The 20,525-nt window shown below is 40.6% G+C and overlaps 1 protein-coding gene across 1 annotated transcript; it reads right to left on the bottom strand.

Annotated features, from left to right (window-relative positions):
* Positions 1-466: 466 nt before the first annotated feature.
* On the bottom strand, positions 467-10,540 carry KRT20 (keratin 20). Its single transcript, XM_081575807.1, has 8 exons — positions 10,151-10,540; positions 7,935-8,017; positions 5,928-6,084; positions 5,432-5,593; positions 5,129-5,254; positions 3,078-3,298; positions 1,997-2,028; positions 467-1,232 (listed from the first exon to the last, which is right to left on the bottom strand). Exons 1-8 carry the CDS (start codon positions 10,538-10,540, stop codon positions 1,135-1,137), a joined length of 1,269 nt encoding a protein of 422 aa, XP_081431933.1. The 3' UTR covers positions 467-1,134.
* Between the last annotated feature and the right edge of the window lie 9,985 nt (positions 10,541-20,525).

The following is a 20,525-nucleotide window of genomic DNA, read 5'->3' as shown; positions in this document are numbered from 1 at the left end:
GACCCCACAGACGGCAGCCCACCAGGCTCCTCCGTCCCTGGGATTCTCCAGGCAAGAATACTGGAGTGGGTTGCCATTTCCTCCTCCAGTGCATGAAAGTGAAAAGTGAAAGTGAAGTCGCTCAGTCGTGTCCGACTCTTCGCGATCCCATGGGTTGCCGCCTACCAGGCTCCTCCGTCCATGGGGTTTCCCAGGCAAGAGTACTGGAGTGGGGTGCCATTGCCTTCTCCAGAAGAGGATTGAAGTGACTGCCAAAGGAGCTTCTTTTTGGAGCGGTGAAAATGCTCTAAGATTAGATAGTGGTGATGGCTGCACAACTCTGCGAACATACTAGAGACAGCTGAATTGCATACTTTAAAAGAAGTAATTTTATGGTGTGAATTATACTTCATTAAAACTATTATTAAAAAATAGTGAGAAACATTTCATAACATACAATTACCACGTAAAGAAAGAGAGCACCCGATGATGATCTATGCAGTTTATTATCATAAGAAGCATTCTGCCTTGAGAAAGGTTTTGCTAATTTTGTTTTTCATCTACTCCCATTTCAAGCATAATGTGCTTTATTCTTATTCTGCTCAGCATTTATGATTGGAATTTGACTCTCAAATTATTCAGAGCCGAGTTGAGTTTTAAAGACAGCCAAGACAATGAGGGGGGAAGCAAATACAATTTAAAGCTAGCAGAATTATACTGATATTAAAAATTCAGTAAAATTAATCAAGAAATTGACTCAAGAATCCAGGAAACCCTGAAAGGAGATTTTTGCTGTTCAGAAATGAGAGGTATTAGAGAGGTTCATTTGTAGTTTGCATAGCCTCCTCTGCTTTGTAAGGTTTAGTAATGATATTAGGTGGTCTATAGCTTGTGATTAATGCATTTTGTGTTAAAGCTGGCAGTAATATTTTAAATATCCCAGTGATCATTGGATTTCATTTTTGCAGGCAATTTGCAGCTTCTCTGAGTAAAACATTTATGTTCAATTACAAAGACTAGTAAATGGACTCCCTTCTTCCCCCTCTAATCACCAAGAAGCATTAATAGTGTTTCTGATGCCACTTTCTTGAAGAGAGCAAAAGTTATAGCTACATTTCTTTCAAAACCTCAGCAACATCGCCTTCTGCCAGCCCTTCATATACTTTCTTCCACTTCTTTGACTTCAGATGACACAACCTTGCCATCCACTACTTCTTGCACGACTGTCTTAATCTTCCTGGTTTTCTTTATATCTGAATTGAGATTTAAATATAAAATGTTAATTCAGACCCAAGACTACTATTTTAGAATGCTGCTACTGCTAAGTCGCGTCAGTCATGTCCGACTGTGCGACCCCATAGACGGCAGCCCACCAGGCTCCCCCGTCCCTGGGATTCTCCAGGCAAGAACACTGGAGTGGGTTGCCATTTCCTTCTCCAGGGCATGAAAGTGAAAAGTGAAAGTGGAGTCGCTCAGTTGTGTCCGACTCAGTGACCCCATGGACTGCAGCCCGCCAGGCTCCTCCGTTCATGGGATTTTCCAGGCAAGAGTACTGGAGTGGGGTGCCATAGAATACTCAGCTTTAAATTATTATTTTGTATGTATTTCCTTCTTTTAGAAAGGAGTTGAGCCCATTCTCTTTCTGAAATGATCTTAAGTCCATTTTCTAAATAAATGCAAAAAATTTTCTACTCTCTCCACTCCCCACAAAAGAAATATGTCATACTGAATTAAGTAAAATGCACATTTTCGTCTTGTTTTTCTCTTTTAGGATCTTAGGATGTCTCAGGACAGTAATAGCCTGGGCCAAGAAAATCACCCCGTCAATGGGAATGTGAGAAATTTCCCATATGGAGGGTTTCTTTATATGATGTGCCTGGTTTTAAGAATCCCTAAGGTGATATCTGTTTACTTGAGAGCTGACTTTTCTTTACTTTTCACCAGTGGCAGATAAGTGGTAAACTACTGAGTGAGAATTCAGTCTTATAGGAAATGTGTAAGAATTTAGAATACTTACCTCTCTCATCCAGATTGCTTAACTGGTATTCTCTAGTTTTGTTTTTCGTTTTTTTAAGAAAAGAAAAAAAAAAAAGAGAAAGAGAAAAATGTGTTATTGCCATTTTGCAAATGAAATGCTCTCCTGCCTATCCTGCTTAAAATAAAGTCTGAGTGATGTGTGTTTTACTACTGTTTGTATTTTCTGCCCTTTGCAATGCTTGGTCCTTCAAGCTGGGGTGTCTTACTTTTTAACTTGAAAAATCCATAGCTTCAGAAATGACTGGTTTAACATACACTAGGGATCTTTAATTACTAGAAGTTTCTGTAATCAAAATAACAAAATTACGAAGCCAGTTTACATCTTGTGTTCTCTTGTTGCCTTTCATGGGGGTGGTATTTGAAGACAGTTGCTGCTACCGCACTGATGATTCTCAAACTGGTTCCCACGGACCTCTGTGGCCTGTTTTTCAATTCATGATCTTGCAATGAGAACTCTAAAAAGTTATAGTGCTTTCACATGGAAATCTGCTCAATGTTATGTGGCAGCCTGGATGGGAGGGCAGTTTGGGGGAGAATGTCAATTCATAATCTTGCAATGAGAACTCTAAAAAGTTACAGTGCTTTCACATGGAACTCTGCTCAATGTTATGTGGCAGCCTGGATGGGAGGGCAGTTTGGGGGAGAATGGATACATGTATATATATGGCTGAGTCCCTTCACTGTTCACCTGAAGCTATGACAACATTGTTAATTGGCTATACTCCAATAAAAAATAAAAAGTTTTTAAAAAAAGTTATAGTGCTTTCAATTATGTATTAATCATAAAAATTAACACAAACATATCTGTATCAGATATGCTTAACCATCTTCTATCTCAGTCCTACAACATGACCTCAAGAACAAAGGATTAGTATTTTTTTGGGGGGTGTGCATACTGGTTGGTAAATTTTTGTTGTGTTGGTGGTGGGGGTGTGTGTAGTTGTTTTTCTGCTAGGGATTACATTGGTGCTGGGGAAAGAGTGACAGAGTTTAAGGTATGGACATTAAAGTAGAATAGCAGATAGACATCGACGCATATCGTTTGATTCTAAGAGCCTTACTTGACATCTTCTCCTTCCAGAAGACGGCGGTAGGTAGCAATTTCCTGCTCAAGCCGGATCTTTATGTCAAGGAGGATATTATATTCATGGATCTGGCGCTCTGTGTCGGTCCGAACCTGCACCAGTTGGCCCTCGAGGGAGTTTAGCTGTGCCTGGATTACGGCCAAGTGGCTACTATAACGAGCATTGGTCTCCTCTAGTGTACGTTCCAAAGCTTCTTTCTACGAGCACAAGAAAAAGTGGATGTTTATTATTTGAGGACCTGATTTAAGAGGTACCTCAATGTTAATTTCTCTTGAGAAGAATTCTTCTACCTAGTCATTGTGGGAATCATGCATATTTCTAGCTTTATCTCTCACTTTTTCCAACTAGGCAGCCTCAGCCAGTCAACAGGGATCACTTGCTCTTCGGGTTTTTGTTTGTTTATTTGAGTTAGCACTCACTGTTCTCTTACTGTGGTATATGTATTTTTGTTCTCTGTATTTGCTTCTCCTCACTGTGATTTGTAGTGCCTTTCCATTAGGAGGATTGGACTTGCTAAACCTATTGATGGTAGGCTTGGTTATGTGAGTTTCTTTGGCTAATGAAATGCAAGTGAAACTGACCAATGCATTTTATGAGAAGACAGCTTTAAGAGTTATCACATGGTCTAGCTATTGCCCCTTTCCTTCTGGCACAACACTGGCATGTCCAGTTACCCTGAAGTGGAAATGTCATGGAGCAGAGCTGAAGCCAGTCCATGATGGATGTAGTGTTGTTGTTACAGGGAAGAACAAAATCTGACTACATGTTGAATCTGTTTCCTTTACTTTAACCTTGTTTCCTGTTGCTTTTGTTCACTGTCTTATACATAATGGCCTGCCTCAGGGAACCATGCCTCTCTGCTTGAATGTTAAACCAAAGTGCCTTTGCTTAAGGAAACATCCTTATCCTGTCCACCTGTGGTGGTTTAGACACTAAGTAGTATCCAACTCTTGCAACCCCACGGACTCTAGCCTGCCAGGCTCCTCTGTCCATGGGATTCTCCAGGCAAGAATACTGGAGTGGGTTGCCATTTCCTTCTCCAGAGGATCTTCCCAACCGAGGGATCAAACCTGGGTTTCCTGCATTACAGGAAAATTCTTTACTGACTTCCCTGGTGGCTCAGATGGTAAAGAGTTTGCCTGCAATGTGAGAGACCTGGGTTCAATCCCTGGGTCAGGAAGATCCCCTGGAGAAGGAAATGGCAACCCACTCCAGTGTTCTTGCCTAGAGAATCCCATGGTCAGAGAAGCCTGGCAGGCTGCAGTCTATGGGGTCCCAAAGAGTCAGACATGACTGAGCAACTTCACTTTCACTTCTTTACTGACTTAGCTACAAGGGAATCCCTGTCCAACTGTAAATGACTACAAGAAAGAAGAAATTAACAGCCTCCCTGAGGCTAAACATTCCAGGAGATACTTGTAAGACTTACGACCTTTTTACTTTGTTTCCTCACCTCCTCCCCATCTCTGTTCTATGAAAGAAACTGGCATCCAGACCCCAGATGAGATGGTTATTTTGAGACACTAGTCTGCCATCTTCTCAGTCTGCCAGCTTTCCAAATAAAGTCTTTATTCCTTGTCTCAACACCTGGACTCTGATTTATTGACTTGTTGTGTGGTGAGTAGAGTGAGCTTGGGCTAGGTAACACTGTCATTGTAAGCCATTGTGATTTGAAGGTTGTTACCACAACATAATTCATCATGAGCTGACTGATATGCTTAGCCTGGAATGTCTTGACCCCTCTTCTTCAATTAAAAATTGCACCTTACTCTTTCTAGTCTACTTTAAATGCCACTTTTCCTGTGACATCCTCCAACTCTACTTTGGCCTCTGCATTCTTGCAGTGTCTTGTCCTTTTCTTTGACTTCCTTCTGTCTTTTCATTATCATCAGTTGTTTGATGTGTTTCCCTGACTGCTCTGCAAAGGGAGGGATTATTTCTTATAGGTATTTGCATTTCCAGAGTTCCTGATACAGGTGCTTAGTAAACACACACCCCATGAGAGTTGAAAGTTAGATGTGCTTTACCATGCTGAGAAGGGACTGGAGCTCTATTTCCAGGACCTGGTAGGTGTGTCTCAGGTCTTTTATTTGATCCTTGGTTCCTTTTAACTCTTCAGTGCTCACTGTGACTTGCTTTTGCAGATCATTAATCTAAAGTTCCAAAATGGAAAAAAAAAAAAAGGAATGAAAGAAAGAAAATAAGGAATAAAGGGAGGAAAGAATGGAGGAAGGGGTGGAGGGAGAGAGGAAGGAAGGAAGGAAATGAGTTATCTGTTTTTGGAAGATAGCTTCCTCTCGTTTGCTTACCCATTAGAATTATGCTATTACCTGTATCTCAAACTGTTCTTTGGCTTTCTGAAGGTTCTCCTGGGCCATGGCATCATATTTCTGCCTCATTTCATTCATGATGGTACTGAGGTTCAGGCTTGGAGCAGCATCCACCTCTACATTTACATTATTGCCCAGATGAACGCGTAGGCTCCTCACTTCCTACGGGGGTGAAAATTCCAATTGATTATAGTCTGAAGTACATTCTCAGATGAGGCTATACAGAAAAGACATAGTAAGTCTTAAGGCTACTTTCCCTGGGGATGAGTAATAGAGAAAGAAAACAAATTAGCTAAGGCTTATTATGGTCCAGAGACTCCTCCAAGTCATTTAAACCTGGCAGCAGCCTTATTGAAAAGATGTTAAGGCTCATATGAATCTCATCATCTTTTTCACCACCACCACAATCACCACATCTTCCTCTTTTTCCTCCTCCTCCTCATTATTATTAGAGCCATTCTATTATTTCCAACACTGCTTCTGAATATTTTCTCACCTCCTCATGTTCTTTTTGGAGGAGATGCAAGTCTTTAGTCAGCTCTTCAATTTGAATCTCCAAGTCTGCCTTCGTTAGAGTTAAGTCATCAAAGACCCTTTTCAGGCCATGAAGATCAGCCACCACTGTTTGGCAAATCGCCTGCTCAGCTTCATACCTGTGAATTAAGTAGTATGGAGAGATAATTGAGTTCTTCTTAAGCCATTATAGAAGAGATGATCTTAAAATGATAATAAGATCAATCTTTATGTGGTATAAGAAGAGATCAGTTTCAATACATCATTGTGTCTCAATACATTTGAAAATGTTCTGGAGAACCTTGGACTCAGATCACTTGCTTCATAGTGTAGTCTCTGTGATTTGGAGTGATTGGTAAAATAACCACTCTGAAATTACTTTTAAAATTTCCTAAATTCTGGAATATATTGTTTTAAAAGTTAAAAGTTGCTCTAACTACTGTGTTAGCAAAGGATTCACATTATCGATATTAAATAACGGTTAGTAGAAACAGACTCACGGACTTAGAGAATGAATTTATGGTTGCCAGGGGTGAAGATGGGGGAACGAATAGTTAGGGAGTTTGGAATCAACATGTACATTGCTGTATTTAAAATGGATAACCAACAAATTCCTACTTGTTGGTTAGCACAGAGAACTCTGCTGAATGTTATGTGGTAGCCTGGGTGGAAGGGGAGTTTGGGGGAGAATGGATACATGTATATGTATGGCTGAATCCCTGTGCTGTCCACCTGAAACCATCATAACATTGTTAATTGGCTACACTCCAATATAAAATAACAAGTTAAAAAAGTTAACTAAAAAATGGTTAGTTAGGTTTACTTAATGAATGCACATGGCCAGTTTATTTTTATTACTTTGTAAAAAGATGCATCCAAAGTGAATTATCTTAAAAATTCATGCATTCTCTTCTATGATCTTATATGTTCCCATTTTTATTAAAATAGTAAACTTTAAGAAGTGATAATGTAATGAGACTCCCAGATGCTGACTGTAATTAATGAACTTTTACTGCTTTAATTTCCGGATCTGCTTTCTCATTTCTTTCTTTTTGATCCCTATAGCATTATAATGCTGCAATTTTAAACCACAAAAGACTCTTCAGTGCCAATGTGTTGTGCAAATTCAGGATGAGGAAGCCCTAGTGTGGAAGCAGTTATGAGGAACAGCTCTGATCGCATATAATGGGATGTGACTACAAGAAAGTGAACACAACTTAAACTGCTTTAATCAACCTGGTTCTTCGGTGGTCAGACCTTACTGTAAAACACTGTCAAACTGGCAGGATTAAGAGTCACCCCTGGAACTTCAGTCATTTACTTAAAGGAACATGGATGACTCAGAGAATCACTAAGGGTAGATAAATGACTCTCTTTAGATAAGAAAAAGGTACAGGCAGAAGGGAAGTTGTAAACTGCCTTCCTGTTACTCCAAAGGGCAGAATTAGTTTCAGTAGATCAAAAGGTAGAACTAAAAAAGAACGTTCTACACCATTCCAGGTTCAATGCATGAGACAAATGCTCAGGGCTGGGGCAATGGGATGACCCAGAGGGATGGGATGGGGAGGGAGGTGGGAGGGGGATTCAGGATGGGGAACACATGTTAACCCATGGCTGATTCATGTCAATGTATGGCAAAAACCACTACAATATTGTAAAGTAATTAGCCCCCAACTAAAATAAATAAATTTATTAAAAAAATAAATAAATAAAAAAGAACGTTCTAGCAATCAGAGCTGACCAATGAGAACAGTAGTAATTACAGCAGGTGTTCATTTACACTCTGGGTGACCGTATCTTAGGACTACGGGAGGAAAAGTCCAGTCCTGATGCTAGATTAGAAACCTTCTAACACCCTTTAACTCTAAGGTTCTGATACTATTCAGTGGGAGCTCCTTCGCCAACAATGCTGTGGGGAGTCAAGTGTCATGAAGGACCACTGAAAGGCCCTCCTTTTCAGGAAGTGTCAGCATGGTATCAGAGAACCTACTTCAGCCTGAAGTCCTCGACAGCCAGTTTAGCATTATCGATTTGCAGGACATATCGAGCATTCTGCAGTTGAGCATCTTTAATCTGGAAAATACACCAGAAAGAGTGACATTTTCAACTGGACAGAAGTCTAAAATGATTGAGTTGATCCTCAGATACAGCCTCTCTTGTACTGAAGATGATGTTCATCTCAAGGACTGCCACATGAAAATAGAAAGGAGGAATATTGGGATGGAGCTTTAACACAATAGATTCATAAAATGCAGCTTGAGTCCTGAGGGTTTGGTCAGTTTCCTTATGACTCTACAAATGAAGAGCTTAATTCAACTTGAGCCATCAGACGTTACTGAGGGCCTTGCCTTTGATGCTTCTGCTTAGAACCTTCCTCTTAGCCCCTTTCATTTGGTGAACTCCTCCCTCCTCTCAGCCTCCACATCATTGCTTCAAGGAAGCCTTCACTGGTTTCCTCAAAACAGAGCTGGATGAACTTCTTGTGCTTTCACACCCCTACATAGCCCTCCCTTTATCCTTCCACATGGGACAATGTTGCCTTTGTCCATATTTGTTTCCCCCTAAATCACATTAGGGCTTCCCTGGTGGCTCAGACGGTAAAGAGTCTGCCTGCAATGTGGGAGACCTGGGTTTGATCCCTGAGTTGGGAAGATCCCCTGGAGGAGGGCATGGCAACCGACTTCAGTGTTCTTGACTGGAGAATCACCATGGACAGAGGACCCTGGCGGGCTACAGTCCATGGGTCTCAAAGAGTTAGACATGACTGAGCAACTAAGCACAGCACACAAATCACATTATGTTCACCATCATATTCCCCTGTGCCAGCACTTAGTGTCTACTAAATACTGGCTGAATGAATGCACGCTTGCTACGTGGTGGTACTTGTGTAGGCACTGGGGCTATCGCGATGGCAAAGTCTCTGATCTTAAGAAGTGGTTACCTAATGGGTGAATCCTCTAACATGCATATAGATCAGAAGTCTGCTTGTAAAAGATGCTACAAAAGCATGTCTCTTTCAGTAGATCTAGTCCAGGAGAGAGCAATCTTCTTTCATATACTGGGCCTGCTCAGGTAAATGGAATATTTGGCTGTGCCTATGTGCTTAGGATGGCCTGAAATAGCTTCATAAACATGAATCATGCAATGGCTGGGGGAGAATGGTTGGCTGATTTTGAATATTTTTAGTGGGAGCCTGAGAAAAATCAGCTGTTGGCAGAGCGGCAATTTAAACACCTTTGCCTTCGCATCCCCACAGTTCCAGAAATCCCAAAGTAACTTTCTGTGGAATCAGAATCAAATTGCACTGATGTTTAATATAACACAAGAAAAGAGAGACTTGCTGGCAAGTAAGTGGCCTTTGCTCTAAAGAAAGAAGAATGTTAAAATAGAAATGAAAATGAAAGGAACAATTTTCTTGATTAGATAAGAATTTTAAAACAGAGTAAGTGTTCTGTGCCACATTTGACATCTTCAGTTAGGAGCAAAGTCTTCTTTTATTCCACGTTATTGATAAAATGGTGCACTCCACCTTTCTGGTGTGACATGGGAGCAGGTATGATTGCAATAAATTTGAATTGGGGCAATAAAACATTTTATGACTGTTGAAGTGGTTTCCAAACAGCTTGGTGATGATGATCAGATTATTAAACACTTTAAAAGCATTTTAAAACCTGGATATCATTAAGACCCAGGCCCCGTCCCCATTACCACCTTGAATCATTTCATCATTGAAATTTATGATCCAGTATTCTGACACTTGTGGAGCTTCCCTGGTGGCTCAGATGGTAAAGATTCTGCCTGTAATGCAGGATACTCAGGTTCAATCCCTGGGTTGGGAAGATCCCCTGGAGGAGGGCATATTCATTTGGAGGGCAACCCACTCCAGTATTCTTGCCTTGAGAATCCTATGGACAGAGGAGCCTTGCAGGCTACAGTCCATGGGGGTCACAAAGACTGGGACACAACTGAGCGACTAAGCACACACACACACACACACAAAGTCATCCTATTATGTAGTCAAGTTCTCCAGCAATAAGGGTAGATGGCATATAAAATATAGCATATAAAAATATGCCATTTTAATAGAAGTGGCATTTAAGCCTAATTTGCTTTACAGTGCCCATTTGGACCACCCAACATATATGCCCTTCTTGACGAATGATACAGCTGGACAGTGGAGAAGAAAGCAGAGGTATCCTGCCTCACCTGATCTCGCAGCTCTTTGATTTGTTCCAAATATGCACTGTGGTCCCGACTGGTGCTAGGTCTGTTGGTTTCATACCAATGTTTGATCTGCAGTTCAAGCTGGGAGTTGGACTGCTCCAGTGACCGCACTCTTTCTAGGTAGCTTGCTAGGCGGTCATTTAGGTTCTGCATGGTCATCTTCTCATTGCCAGCAAACAGGTTTCCTCCAGCAGGGTCGCTCCCATAGTTTACCATGTGTCTGGACGTTGAGATGCGGGTGCCGTGGCCTCCAGCACCCCCATACACGCTGGGTGTGATCCCCCTCCTATATATGGAGCTGCTCATGCTGAGCGCAGGGCCCTGGGAGGAGGAACTCATGCTTCGGTGGAAGCTTCTCTGACTGAAATCCATTGGGGGTTCTAGGAGGAAGCAGCTGTAGCTTCAGGATGGATGGAGCAGAGTCTGTCTCTTGGTCCCGGATGAGCTGACCTTTTATAGAACTCACAGGAGAAACACCTCCTCTGCTGACATGTCACCTTATGATTGACACCACAATCCACCTTGCCTTGCCTCTTTTTTTCCCCTTTGTACAGCAATCTGTTTAACACCATTCCAGAAATTACCCCTAGAGGCCTTTCTCAGAGGCTTTTTTCAGGAGTGATTTCTTTTTTCAACAGAGGAAACAAAGGGAAACTGGAAAGTATTGTTTTAGCCCTTGTACCTGCCTTGGCACATTTTCTTTCATCTTAATGTACACATAAAGCATATTTGCAATCTCCATGAATAATTTGTCTGAAAAGAAAGATGTGTATACATAATAGTAAGTCACACTAGTGATAGAAAACAATGTTTAAAAATGAAAAAAAATAATCTTTTCTTCTTTTTGGTGAGAACATTTAAGTTCTACTTTAAAAAAATAGATTTCAATTATACAGTATAGCATTATCAACTACAGTCACCATGTTTTAAATTAGGTCTTCAGAACTTACTCATCTTACAACTGAAAGTTTGCATCCATTTACCAGCCTCTTCCATTTACCTCATCCCTCCAATCTCCAGCCCCTGGCAACTACTTTTCTACTTTCTTTTCTATGAGTTTGACTTTTTTTTCTTTAAGGTTCCACATGTAAATGATACCATGCAGCATTTGTCTTTCTTGGCTATTTCACTTAGCACAATGCCCTCAAGGTCTATCCATGATGTTGCATGTTCTTATATTCTGCATTATCCGTTCATCCATTGATGGACAGTTAGGTTTTTCCACATCTTGGCTATTGTGAATAATGCTTCAATGAACATGAAAGGGCAGATATCCCTGAGACAGTGATTTCATTTCTTTTGAATATATACCCAGAAGTGAAATTGCTGGATCAGAGAGTAGTTCTATTTTTAATTTTTTTGAGGAATCTCCATATTGTTTTACACAGATGCTGTACCAATTTACATTCCCACCAATAGTGTGCCAGGGTTCTCTTTTCTCCACATCCTCACTAGCACTTGTTATCCTGTCTTTTTGATGATAACTATTCTAATAAGTGTGAGATGATATCTCACTGTGGTTTTGATTTGCATGAGAACAAAGGTATTGATAAGTCACTCTTCAGAATCTCTGTTCTATACTTTTTTGGGGGCTAAGCTTATCCTGTTAAAGGGTCATATTTTATAAGACAATTAAAAGACTTCATACAACCACAAAATCTCAAATATTTAAAGCAGGAATAAAACACGTATACTTTTGGAGATATAATTTAGGGGAATGAATTAAATGAATGTAGGTGGATAGATGATTTTGAAGTTCCCCCCACCCCACTTACAATGTCCTAAGACTAAACAAAGTGTTTAGCTTTCTCTGTCATTGCCTGGCTTTAGGTCTTCTTCTCTAGAAACTTACAATAGATACTATAGAGTTTGCACCTTACTTGGTGAATGGGGAAGTCTCTCTCCCTGGGTAAGGTCAGTGTGACACAGTGTGACAGACTCTGCTCCAGTCATCCTGAAGCTACAGCTGTTCCCTCCTAAAATCCTCAGTGGATTTCACCTGCAGAAGCTTCCACAGAAGTCAGATCTTTCCCACACGTCTCCATACTGACAGCACGAGCAGAACAATTTCATGCACAGGAAGGAGTGTGTGCAGTGCCTTGTAGCTACACCCTGCCTCCACAACTGGGCTGGCAGCCACTGCAGGTGTGTTGACCTCCATACTCATTCGAGCTGGGGATGTGGTCTCAATGGTGGGGATCTGAGGAACGGAATTTGCTCCACCTCATTCAAACTCCCTGACCAAAAAAATTCATACCTCCCCTGAAGCATTTAAATTGTTTCCTCCATCACGTTAAATCGAAAGGATTGGAAAAATCACAGGAAAATCTTCATTGATTCAATCCTGATCCTTCAGTTGAACTGAGATTTATTTGCATATGACTGAAGCAAGCAAACAAACAAACAAACAAAAACCTAAGAACAGGCATATGCAAAGTTCCTGCACACTCTTTCTGAAGATTTTGGAATTTACTTGTATTAGCGGCTTGTTTTTGTTGTTTTTTTCTTTCTGAAACCAATAGTTTTTTACTTTTGAAGTTGAATTTTTTTGTGTGCAAATATCTAAAATAAGATGATACAATATTACTTCTCTCTTATAAACAGTGTACTGCATTTGTTTTCATTGGAGTATGATTGCTTTACCATGGTGTGTTAGTTTCTGCTGCACAGTGAAGTGAATCAGCCACATGTGTGTGTGTGTATATATATATATATATATATATATATGCCCTCCCTCTTGGATCTTCCTCCCACCCCCACCCCCCACCCCCACCCCCATCCCACCCGTTTCGGTTATCACAGAGCACCAAGCTGAGCTTCCTATGCTTTATGGCAAGCTCCCACTTTACACATGGTAGTGTTTATACATCAAACATAATCTCTAAGTTTGTCCTGCCCCGCCCCCCCATGTCCACATCGTGTCATTCTCCTTGTCTGCATCTCTATTCCTGCCCTAGAAAGAGGTTTATCTGTACCATTTTTCTAGATTCCACATATATGTGTTAATATATATTTGTTTTTCTCTGACTTACTTAACTGTGTTATGACATATTCTAGGTCCATCCACATCTCTACAAATAACCCAATTCCATTCCTTTTTATGACTGAATAATACTCCATTATATATATATATGTACCACATTTTAATCCATTCATCTGTCATTAGACATTTAGGTTCCTCCTGGCAATGATAAATACTGCTGCAGTGAACACTGGGGTACATGTATCACGTTGAATTATGGTTTTCTCAGGGTATATGCCTAGTAGTGGGATTGCTGGGTCATAGATTTTTAAATAATACTATGTATTAGACTTCACTTCAGTTATGAAAGTAAACATTACAAGACCAAGTTAAACCTATTTCATGCACTTTATGATATATGTATGGACAGTTCTTACTTATATTTTTATCGATTCAAATATGCATCAGCCAACACTCACTGAGAGTTCACCAAAAATGACTGCATACCCTGCTATTTATTATAGAGCTGAAAATTACCCTGTACATGGATGTCCCAGCTAAATCTGCAATGAGGGACTTTCTATAAACTCATGAACTGGGTTCTTTTTATATATGTGTATTCACAAAAATAATGTGGTTTTTTGTTGTTGTTTCATGAGGGAAAGGGAGGTTGTTTGACTGCAGTCACTGGGACAGTGTACTGTTTAAATTGTACAAGTTTTGTCCTGAGTTAGTTTCAGCTAAGAGTTTTATATACTAACATATGTGATAAAGGTAGACAGACACATTATTTAAATCAAGTTTTATAATTAGAAACGAATACAAAGTGCAGTTATTAAAATGAAAATTTTGTTCTCTTCTTTAACACAATTCTTCCTTATGACTGGAATCAATTTGGTTTAAGTGAAAGAGTTAAAATCTCATGAAAATTATTAAAATAATTTTTAACTTTTTGGATAAATAACTTTATCTATGTGTTATTCCACAGGTTTGTGGCTAGTATTTATAAGTTTTTGAGACTTTACATTTAAATTAAAATATGATACAGTAGGGTTATTAATATGGGGTTCAGTTACCCAACCTACTTATTTGTTGCAGTAGAAAAATTCATATTTAGAAGATTTCCACATGTTTGTGTAAGGACAGGAGAATTTGCTGTCTCTATTACACCAAGTTTTATGCTTTATATTGGCAGATTATTATATCTTTTAATGCGGCCATAGGAAATCAGGCTAGTATTTCACAACAATTAATTTTTCTGAATTATACCTAAGGACTAGATACAGATTCTATTAACTCTTCTTAATATACAAATCATGAGTTTAGAGCCCTTGATATTCCAGTCTGTTGCATGACTGTATCTGTAAATAAATATTTTTACAATCTCAATTTTCTTGTAACTAATAGGAAGTAAAGTGCATTTTGCCCTCTGAGACAGACTTTGCTAACGCCATTAATGATTAATATTTAATTATGGCTGGTAATTTGGCAAGCTGTCATAAATACTATAGTTTCCAGAGGACTTTTAATTTTTTTCCCATCATGGAGAAGCTATTGCAACCCTGATGTGGTAGGTATATAGTCTGCAATCTCGGGGAGGTGTGTTGGTGGAGGGGGGAAGATGGAGACGTTCCCAGACCCCTCAGTTAGGATGCATGCTCTCACTGGTTGAGAAGGATGACATATAGGAGCTGTGGTGGTTTGTAGATATCATGGTTCTAGACGCCACACGGAGTTAAGTCAGAAAAAAACATGACCTTCATGCTCGATGTACTTACTGAATTAGTTACAAGTCAAATGATATGATGTCTTCAATTTTCTTCAAAATAATGAGAGGGAGAAAGAGGTTGGGAGTATAGATGAAGGAAGTTTGGGTATGACTTATTTGTTGAAGCTGGGAATTGGATATGTGAGGATTTATTGCGCTGTTTTAACTACTCTGGCATTTGTTTGAAAATTTCTTAAGTGAAACATTTTGAGATACTGATGTAATAAACTTACATTATTGTATTTTACACAGTTACAGCGGCTGTGTGGGCACAGGAGGGCCGAGAGGAGTCACTCCACATTCAAGTTCAGGAGGGGCCGCCGTGAGTAGATACCCCTAGTCCAAGGTAAGGAGCAGCGGCTGCACTTTGCTGGAGCAGCCGTGAAGATATACCCCACGTCCAAGGTAAGAGAAACCCAAGTAAGATGGTAGGTGTTGTGAGAGGGCATCAGAGGGCAGACACACTGAAACTATAATCACAGAAAACTAGCCAATCTGATCACATGGACCACAGCCTTGTCTATCTCAATGAAACTAAGCCATGCTGTGTGGGGCCACCCAAGACGGATGGGTCATGGTGGAGAGGTCTGACAGAATGTGGTCCACTGGAGAAGGGAATGGCAAACCACTTCAGTATTCTTGCCTTGAGAACCCCATGAGCAGTATGAAAAGGCAAAAAGATAGGACATTGAAAGATGAACTCCCCAGGTCAGTAGGTGCCCAATATGCTACTGGAGATCAGTGGAGAAATAACTCCAGAAAGAATGATGGGATGGAGGCAAAGCAAAAACAATACCAAGCTGTGGATATGGCTGGTGATAGAAGCAAAGTCCAATGCTATAAAGAGCAATATTGCATAGGAACCTGGAATGTTAGGTCCATGAATCAAGGTAAATTGGAAGTGGTCAAACAGGAGACGACAAGTGTGAACATCGACATTCTAGGAATCAGTGAACTAAGATGGACTGGAATGGGTGAATTTAACTCAGATGACCATTATATATACTACTGTGGGAAGGAATCCCTTAGAAGAAATGGAGTAGCCATCATGGTCAACAAAAGAGTCCAAAATGCAGTACTTGGATGCAATCTCAAAAACAACAGAATGATCTCTGTTCGTTTCCAAGGCAAATCATTCAATATCATGGTAATCCAAGTCTATGCCCCGACCAGTGACACTGAAGAAGCTGAACTTGAACGGTTCTATGAAGACCTACAAGACCTATTAGAACTAACACCCCCAAAAGATGTCCTTTTCATTATAGGGGACTGGAATGCAAAAATAGGAAGTCAGGAAACACCTGGCGCAACAGGCAAATTTGGCCTTGGAGTACAGAATGAAGCAGGGCAAAGGCTAGTAGAGTTTTGCCAAGAGAACGCACTGGTCATAGCAAATACCCTCTTCCAACAACACAAAAGAAGACTCTACACATGGACATCACCAGATGGTCAACACCGAAATCAGATTGATTATATTCTTTGCAGCCAAAGATGGAGAAGCTCTATATAGTCAGCAAAAACAAGACCAGGAGTGGACTGTGGCTCAGATCATGAACTCCTTATTGCCAAATTCAGACTTAAATTGAAGAAAGTAGGGAAAACCACTAGACCATTCAGGTATGACCTTAATCAAATCCCTTATGATTATACATTGGAAGTGACAAATAGATTTAAGGGACTAGATCTGATAGACAGAGTGCCTGATGAACTATGGACAGAGGTTCGTGACATTGTACAGGAGACAGGGATCAAGACCATCCCCATGGAAAAGAAATGCAAAAAAGCAAAATGGCTGTCTGAGGAGGCCTTATAAATAGCTGTGAAAAGAAGAGAAGCAAAAAGCAAAGGACAAAAGGAAAGATAGTCCCATCTGAATGCAGAGTTCCAAAGAATAGCAAGGAGAGATAAGAAAGCCTTCCTCAGCGATCAATGAAAAGAAATAGAGGAAAACAACAGAATGGGAAAGACTAGAGATCTCTTCAAGAAAATTAGCGATACCAAGGGAACATTTCATGCAAAGATGGGCTCGATAAAGGACAGAAATGGTATGGACCTAACAGAAGCAGAAGATATTAAGAAGAGGTGGCAAGAATACACAGAACTGTACAAAAAAGATCTTCACGACCCAGATAATCACGATGGTGTGATCACTCACCTAGAGCCAGACATCCTGGAATGTGAAGTCAAGTGGGCCTTAGAAAGCATCACTATGAACAAAGCTAGTGGAGGTGATGGAATTCCAGTTGAGCTATTTCAAATCCTCAAAGATGATGCTGTGAAAGTGCTGCACTCGATATGCCAGCAAATCTGGAAAACTCAGCAGTGGCCACGGGACTGGAAAAGGTCAATTTTCATTCCAATCTCAAAGAAAGGCAATGCCAAAGAATGCTCAAACTACCGCACAACTGCACTCATCTTACATGCTAGTAAAGTAATGCTCAAAATTCTCCAAGCCAGGCTTCAGCAATACATGAACTGTGAACTTCCAGATGTTCAAGCTGGGTTTAGAAAAGGCAGAGGGACCAGAGATCAAATTGCCAACATCCTCTGGATCATCGAAAAAGCAAGAGAGTACCAGAAAAACATCTATTTCTGCTTTATTGACTATGCCAAAGCCTTTGACTGTGTGGATCACAATACACTGTGGAAAATTCTGAAAGAGATGGGAATCCAGACCATCTGACCTGTCTCTTGAGAAACCTGTATGCAGGTCAGGAAGCAACAGTTAGAACTGGACATGCAACAACAGACTGGTTCCAAATAGGAAAAGGAGTACATCAAGACTGTATATTGTCACTCTGCTTATTTAACTTATATGCAGAGTATATCATGAGAAACACTGGGCTGGAAGAAACACAAGCTGGAATCGAGATTGCCGGGAGAAATATCGATAACCTCAGATATGCAGATGACACCACTCTTATGGCAGAAAGCAAAGAAGAACTAAAGAGGCTCTTGATGAAAGTGAAAGAGGAGAGTGAGAAAGTTGGCTTAAAGCTCAACATTCAGAAAACTAAGATCATAGCATCTGGTCCCATCACTTCATGGGAAATAGATGGGGAAACAGTGGAAGCAGTGTCAGACTTTATTTTTTTGGCCTCCAGAATCACTGCTGATGGTGATTGCAGCCATGAAATTAAAAGACGCTTACTCCTTGGAAGGAAGGTTATGACCAACCTGGATAGCATATTGAAAAGCAGAGACATTACTTTGACAACAAATGTCCATCTAGTCAAGGCTATGGTTTTTCCAATGGTCATGTATGGATGTGAGAGTTGGATGGTGAAGAAAACTGAGTGCTGAAGAATTGATGCTTTTGAAGTGTGGTGTTGGAGAAGACTCTTGAGAGTCCCTTGGACTGCAAGAAGATCCAACCAGTCCATCCTAAAGGAGATCAGTCCTGGGTGTTCATTGGAAGGACTGATGTTGAAGCTGAAACTCCAATACTTTGGCCACCTCATGCGAAGAGTTGATTCATTGGAAAAGACCCTAATTCTGGGAAGGATTGGGGGCAGGAGGAGAAGGGAAGGACAGAGGATGAGATGGCTGGATGGCATCACCGACTCGATGGACATGGTTTTGTGTAGACTCCGGGAGTTGGTGATGGACAGGGAGGCCTGGTGTGCTGCGATTCATGGGGTTGCAAAGAATTGGACACAACTGAGCGACTGAACTGAACTTAATCACTCATATTCAATTTTTTTTTTTAACAAGCCACAAACAGGCTTTTTGGTTTTGTTTTAAAAAAAACCTTTTTATTTTATGTTGGATTATATATATATATTAAATATATATATATATCTGATTAAAATGTTGTGTTAGTTTCAGGTGGACAACAAAGGGACCGAGCCATATGTATACATGTATCCGTTCTCCCCCAAAGTGCTCTCCCATCCAGACTGCCACATAACACTGAGCAGAGTTCCCTGTGCTATACAGTAGGACCTGGGTGATTATCTATTTAAATAAAGCAGTGTGTGCATGTTGATCCCAAACTCCCTAACTATCCTCGCCCCTGCCCCCACCATCCTCCCCATTCTGGAAACCGTAAGTTCATTCTCTAAGTCTATGAGTCTCTTAGTCGATTTGTATCATTTCTTTTTTGATTCCGGACAGAAGATATGTCATGTGATAGTTTTTCTTCTCTGTATGACTTGCTTCACTCAGTATGACAATCTCTAAGTCCATCCATGTTGCTAAAAAATGTCATTGTTTCATTCTTTTTAATGGCTGAGTAATATTCCGTTGTATATATGTACCATATCTTCTTTATCCATTCCTCTGTCTATGGACATTTAGGTTGCTTCCATGTCTTGGCTATTGTAAACAGTGCTGCAATGAACATTGGGGTGCATGTATACTTTCAGATCATGTTTTTCTCTAGATATATGCCCAGGAGTGGGATTGCCAGATCATGTGGTAGCTCTATTTTCAGTTTTTTAAGGAGCCTCCATACTGTTCTCCATAGTGGCTGTATCAACTTACGTTTCCACCAACAATGTAGGAGGGTTCCCTCCCCATATTCGGTTTTTTTTTTTTTTTGATATTGTACTTATTTGGTGATCCTGCCCTGCTGTGCTTCAATGAGTTATTGTCTCACAGTGGGTCCAGCCTCGTAGGCACTCGATATAACTTGCCATGTAAATGATGAATGAGTGAATGAATAAAAGTGCTGATGCCCACCTTGGAAGAGAGGAGAAGCATTTGCCAATACGGAGAGGTTCTTCTTGCTCACTGACTGCTGTTTCTGCTAGTCATGTTAAGAAAGTAAAAGAGTTGCTATCCAGGAGTCATGTCATGGAGTATGGCAGACTGGATACATCTAATGCCCCTCTCCCAAATGTTTTCATGGAAAACTAAAGTGCATTACACTGTTTCCTCGCTACCTTCATCCTTTCCCTCTCTCCTCTCTTTCCTCCTTCCCGCCCCTTTCCCTCTCCCCTCTCTACCTCCCTTCCCCCTCATTCCCTTCTTTCCCTTATCTATTTATTTTCCCAAGCCTATTAAAGACATATTATGAAAGGAAAGATTTTTCAGAGATCAAACAGAAAATGAAAATAAGAATCTTAGGGGAGATGTAAGTGAGAAAGTTGTCTTGTACTCTGTGGGTTTCTGCTCAGTCATAGAGGTACTGTTTTCTTGATGATGTCTGTAAGAGCACAGGAGAGACAGAGTCCGACGCCTGCCTAAAGTGGGAATACTAACAGGGAACATCCATGTAAACCCAGTATCCTGAAGTGGGTACTTGTTTTGTATTGGCCCAAGAGAAATCCCAACAAAATTCCTCCCAAAACAGAGGAATAATTTGTCCCCAGGACAAATTCCAGCTTATGTCCTTAGACTCACAGTTAAGAAATTATTGACAGTTTAAAATAGCAGCTTAGAACTTCCCTGGTGGCATGGTGGATAGGAGAATACGGATTTGATCCCTGGTCTGGGATGATTCTGCATTCCTCGGAGCAACTAAGCCCTCAAGCCACAACCACTGAGCCTGTGTGCCACAACTTCTGAAACCTGCGTGCCTAGAGTCTGTGCTCTGCAACAAGAGAAGCCGCTGCAACGAGAAGCCTGTTCACTGCAATGAAGAGTAGCCTCTGCTCGCTGCGACTAGAGAAAGCCCGTGCACA

This window comes from Giraffa tippelskirchi, chromosome 3 (assembly GCF_054371585.1).
Source record: "Giraffa tippelskirchi isolate mGirTip1 chromosome 3, T2T-mGirTip1v1.2.pri, whole genome shotgun sequence".
Classification (NCBI taxonomy): domain Eukaryota; kingdom Metazoa; phylum Chordata; class Mammalia; order Artiodactyla; family Giraffidae; genus Giraffa; species Giraffa tippelskirchi.
The sequence above is the reverse complement of the archived record's forward strand: the minus strand, read 5'-3'. Positions and strand labels throughout refer to the sequence as shown.

Coding starts and splice junctions, on each gene's coding strand:
- KRT20 (XM_081575807.1), bottom strand. CDS start 10,540: ATGGATTTCAGTCAGAGAAGCTTCCACCGAAGCATGAGTTCCTCCTCC. Junction 8,018..10,150: donor TCAAAGAGCTGCGAGATCAG/GTGAGGCAGGAT, acceptor TGTATTTTCCAG/ATTAAAGATGCTCAACTGCA. Junction 5,594..5,927: donor TCCAAAAAGAACATGAGGAG/GTGAGAAAATAT, acceptor TCACCCCCGTAG/GAAGTGAGGAGCCTACGCGT.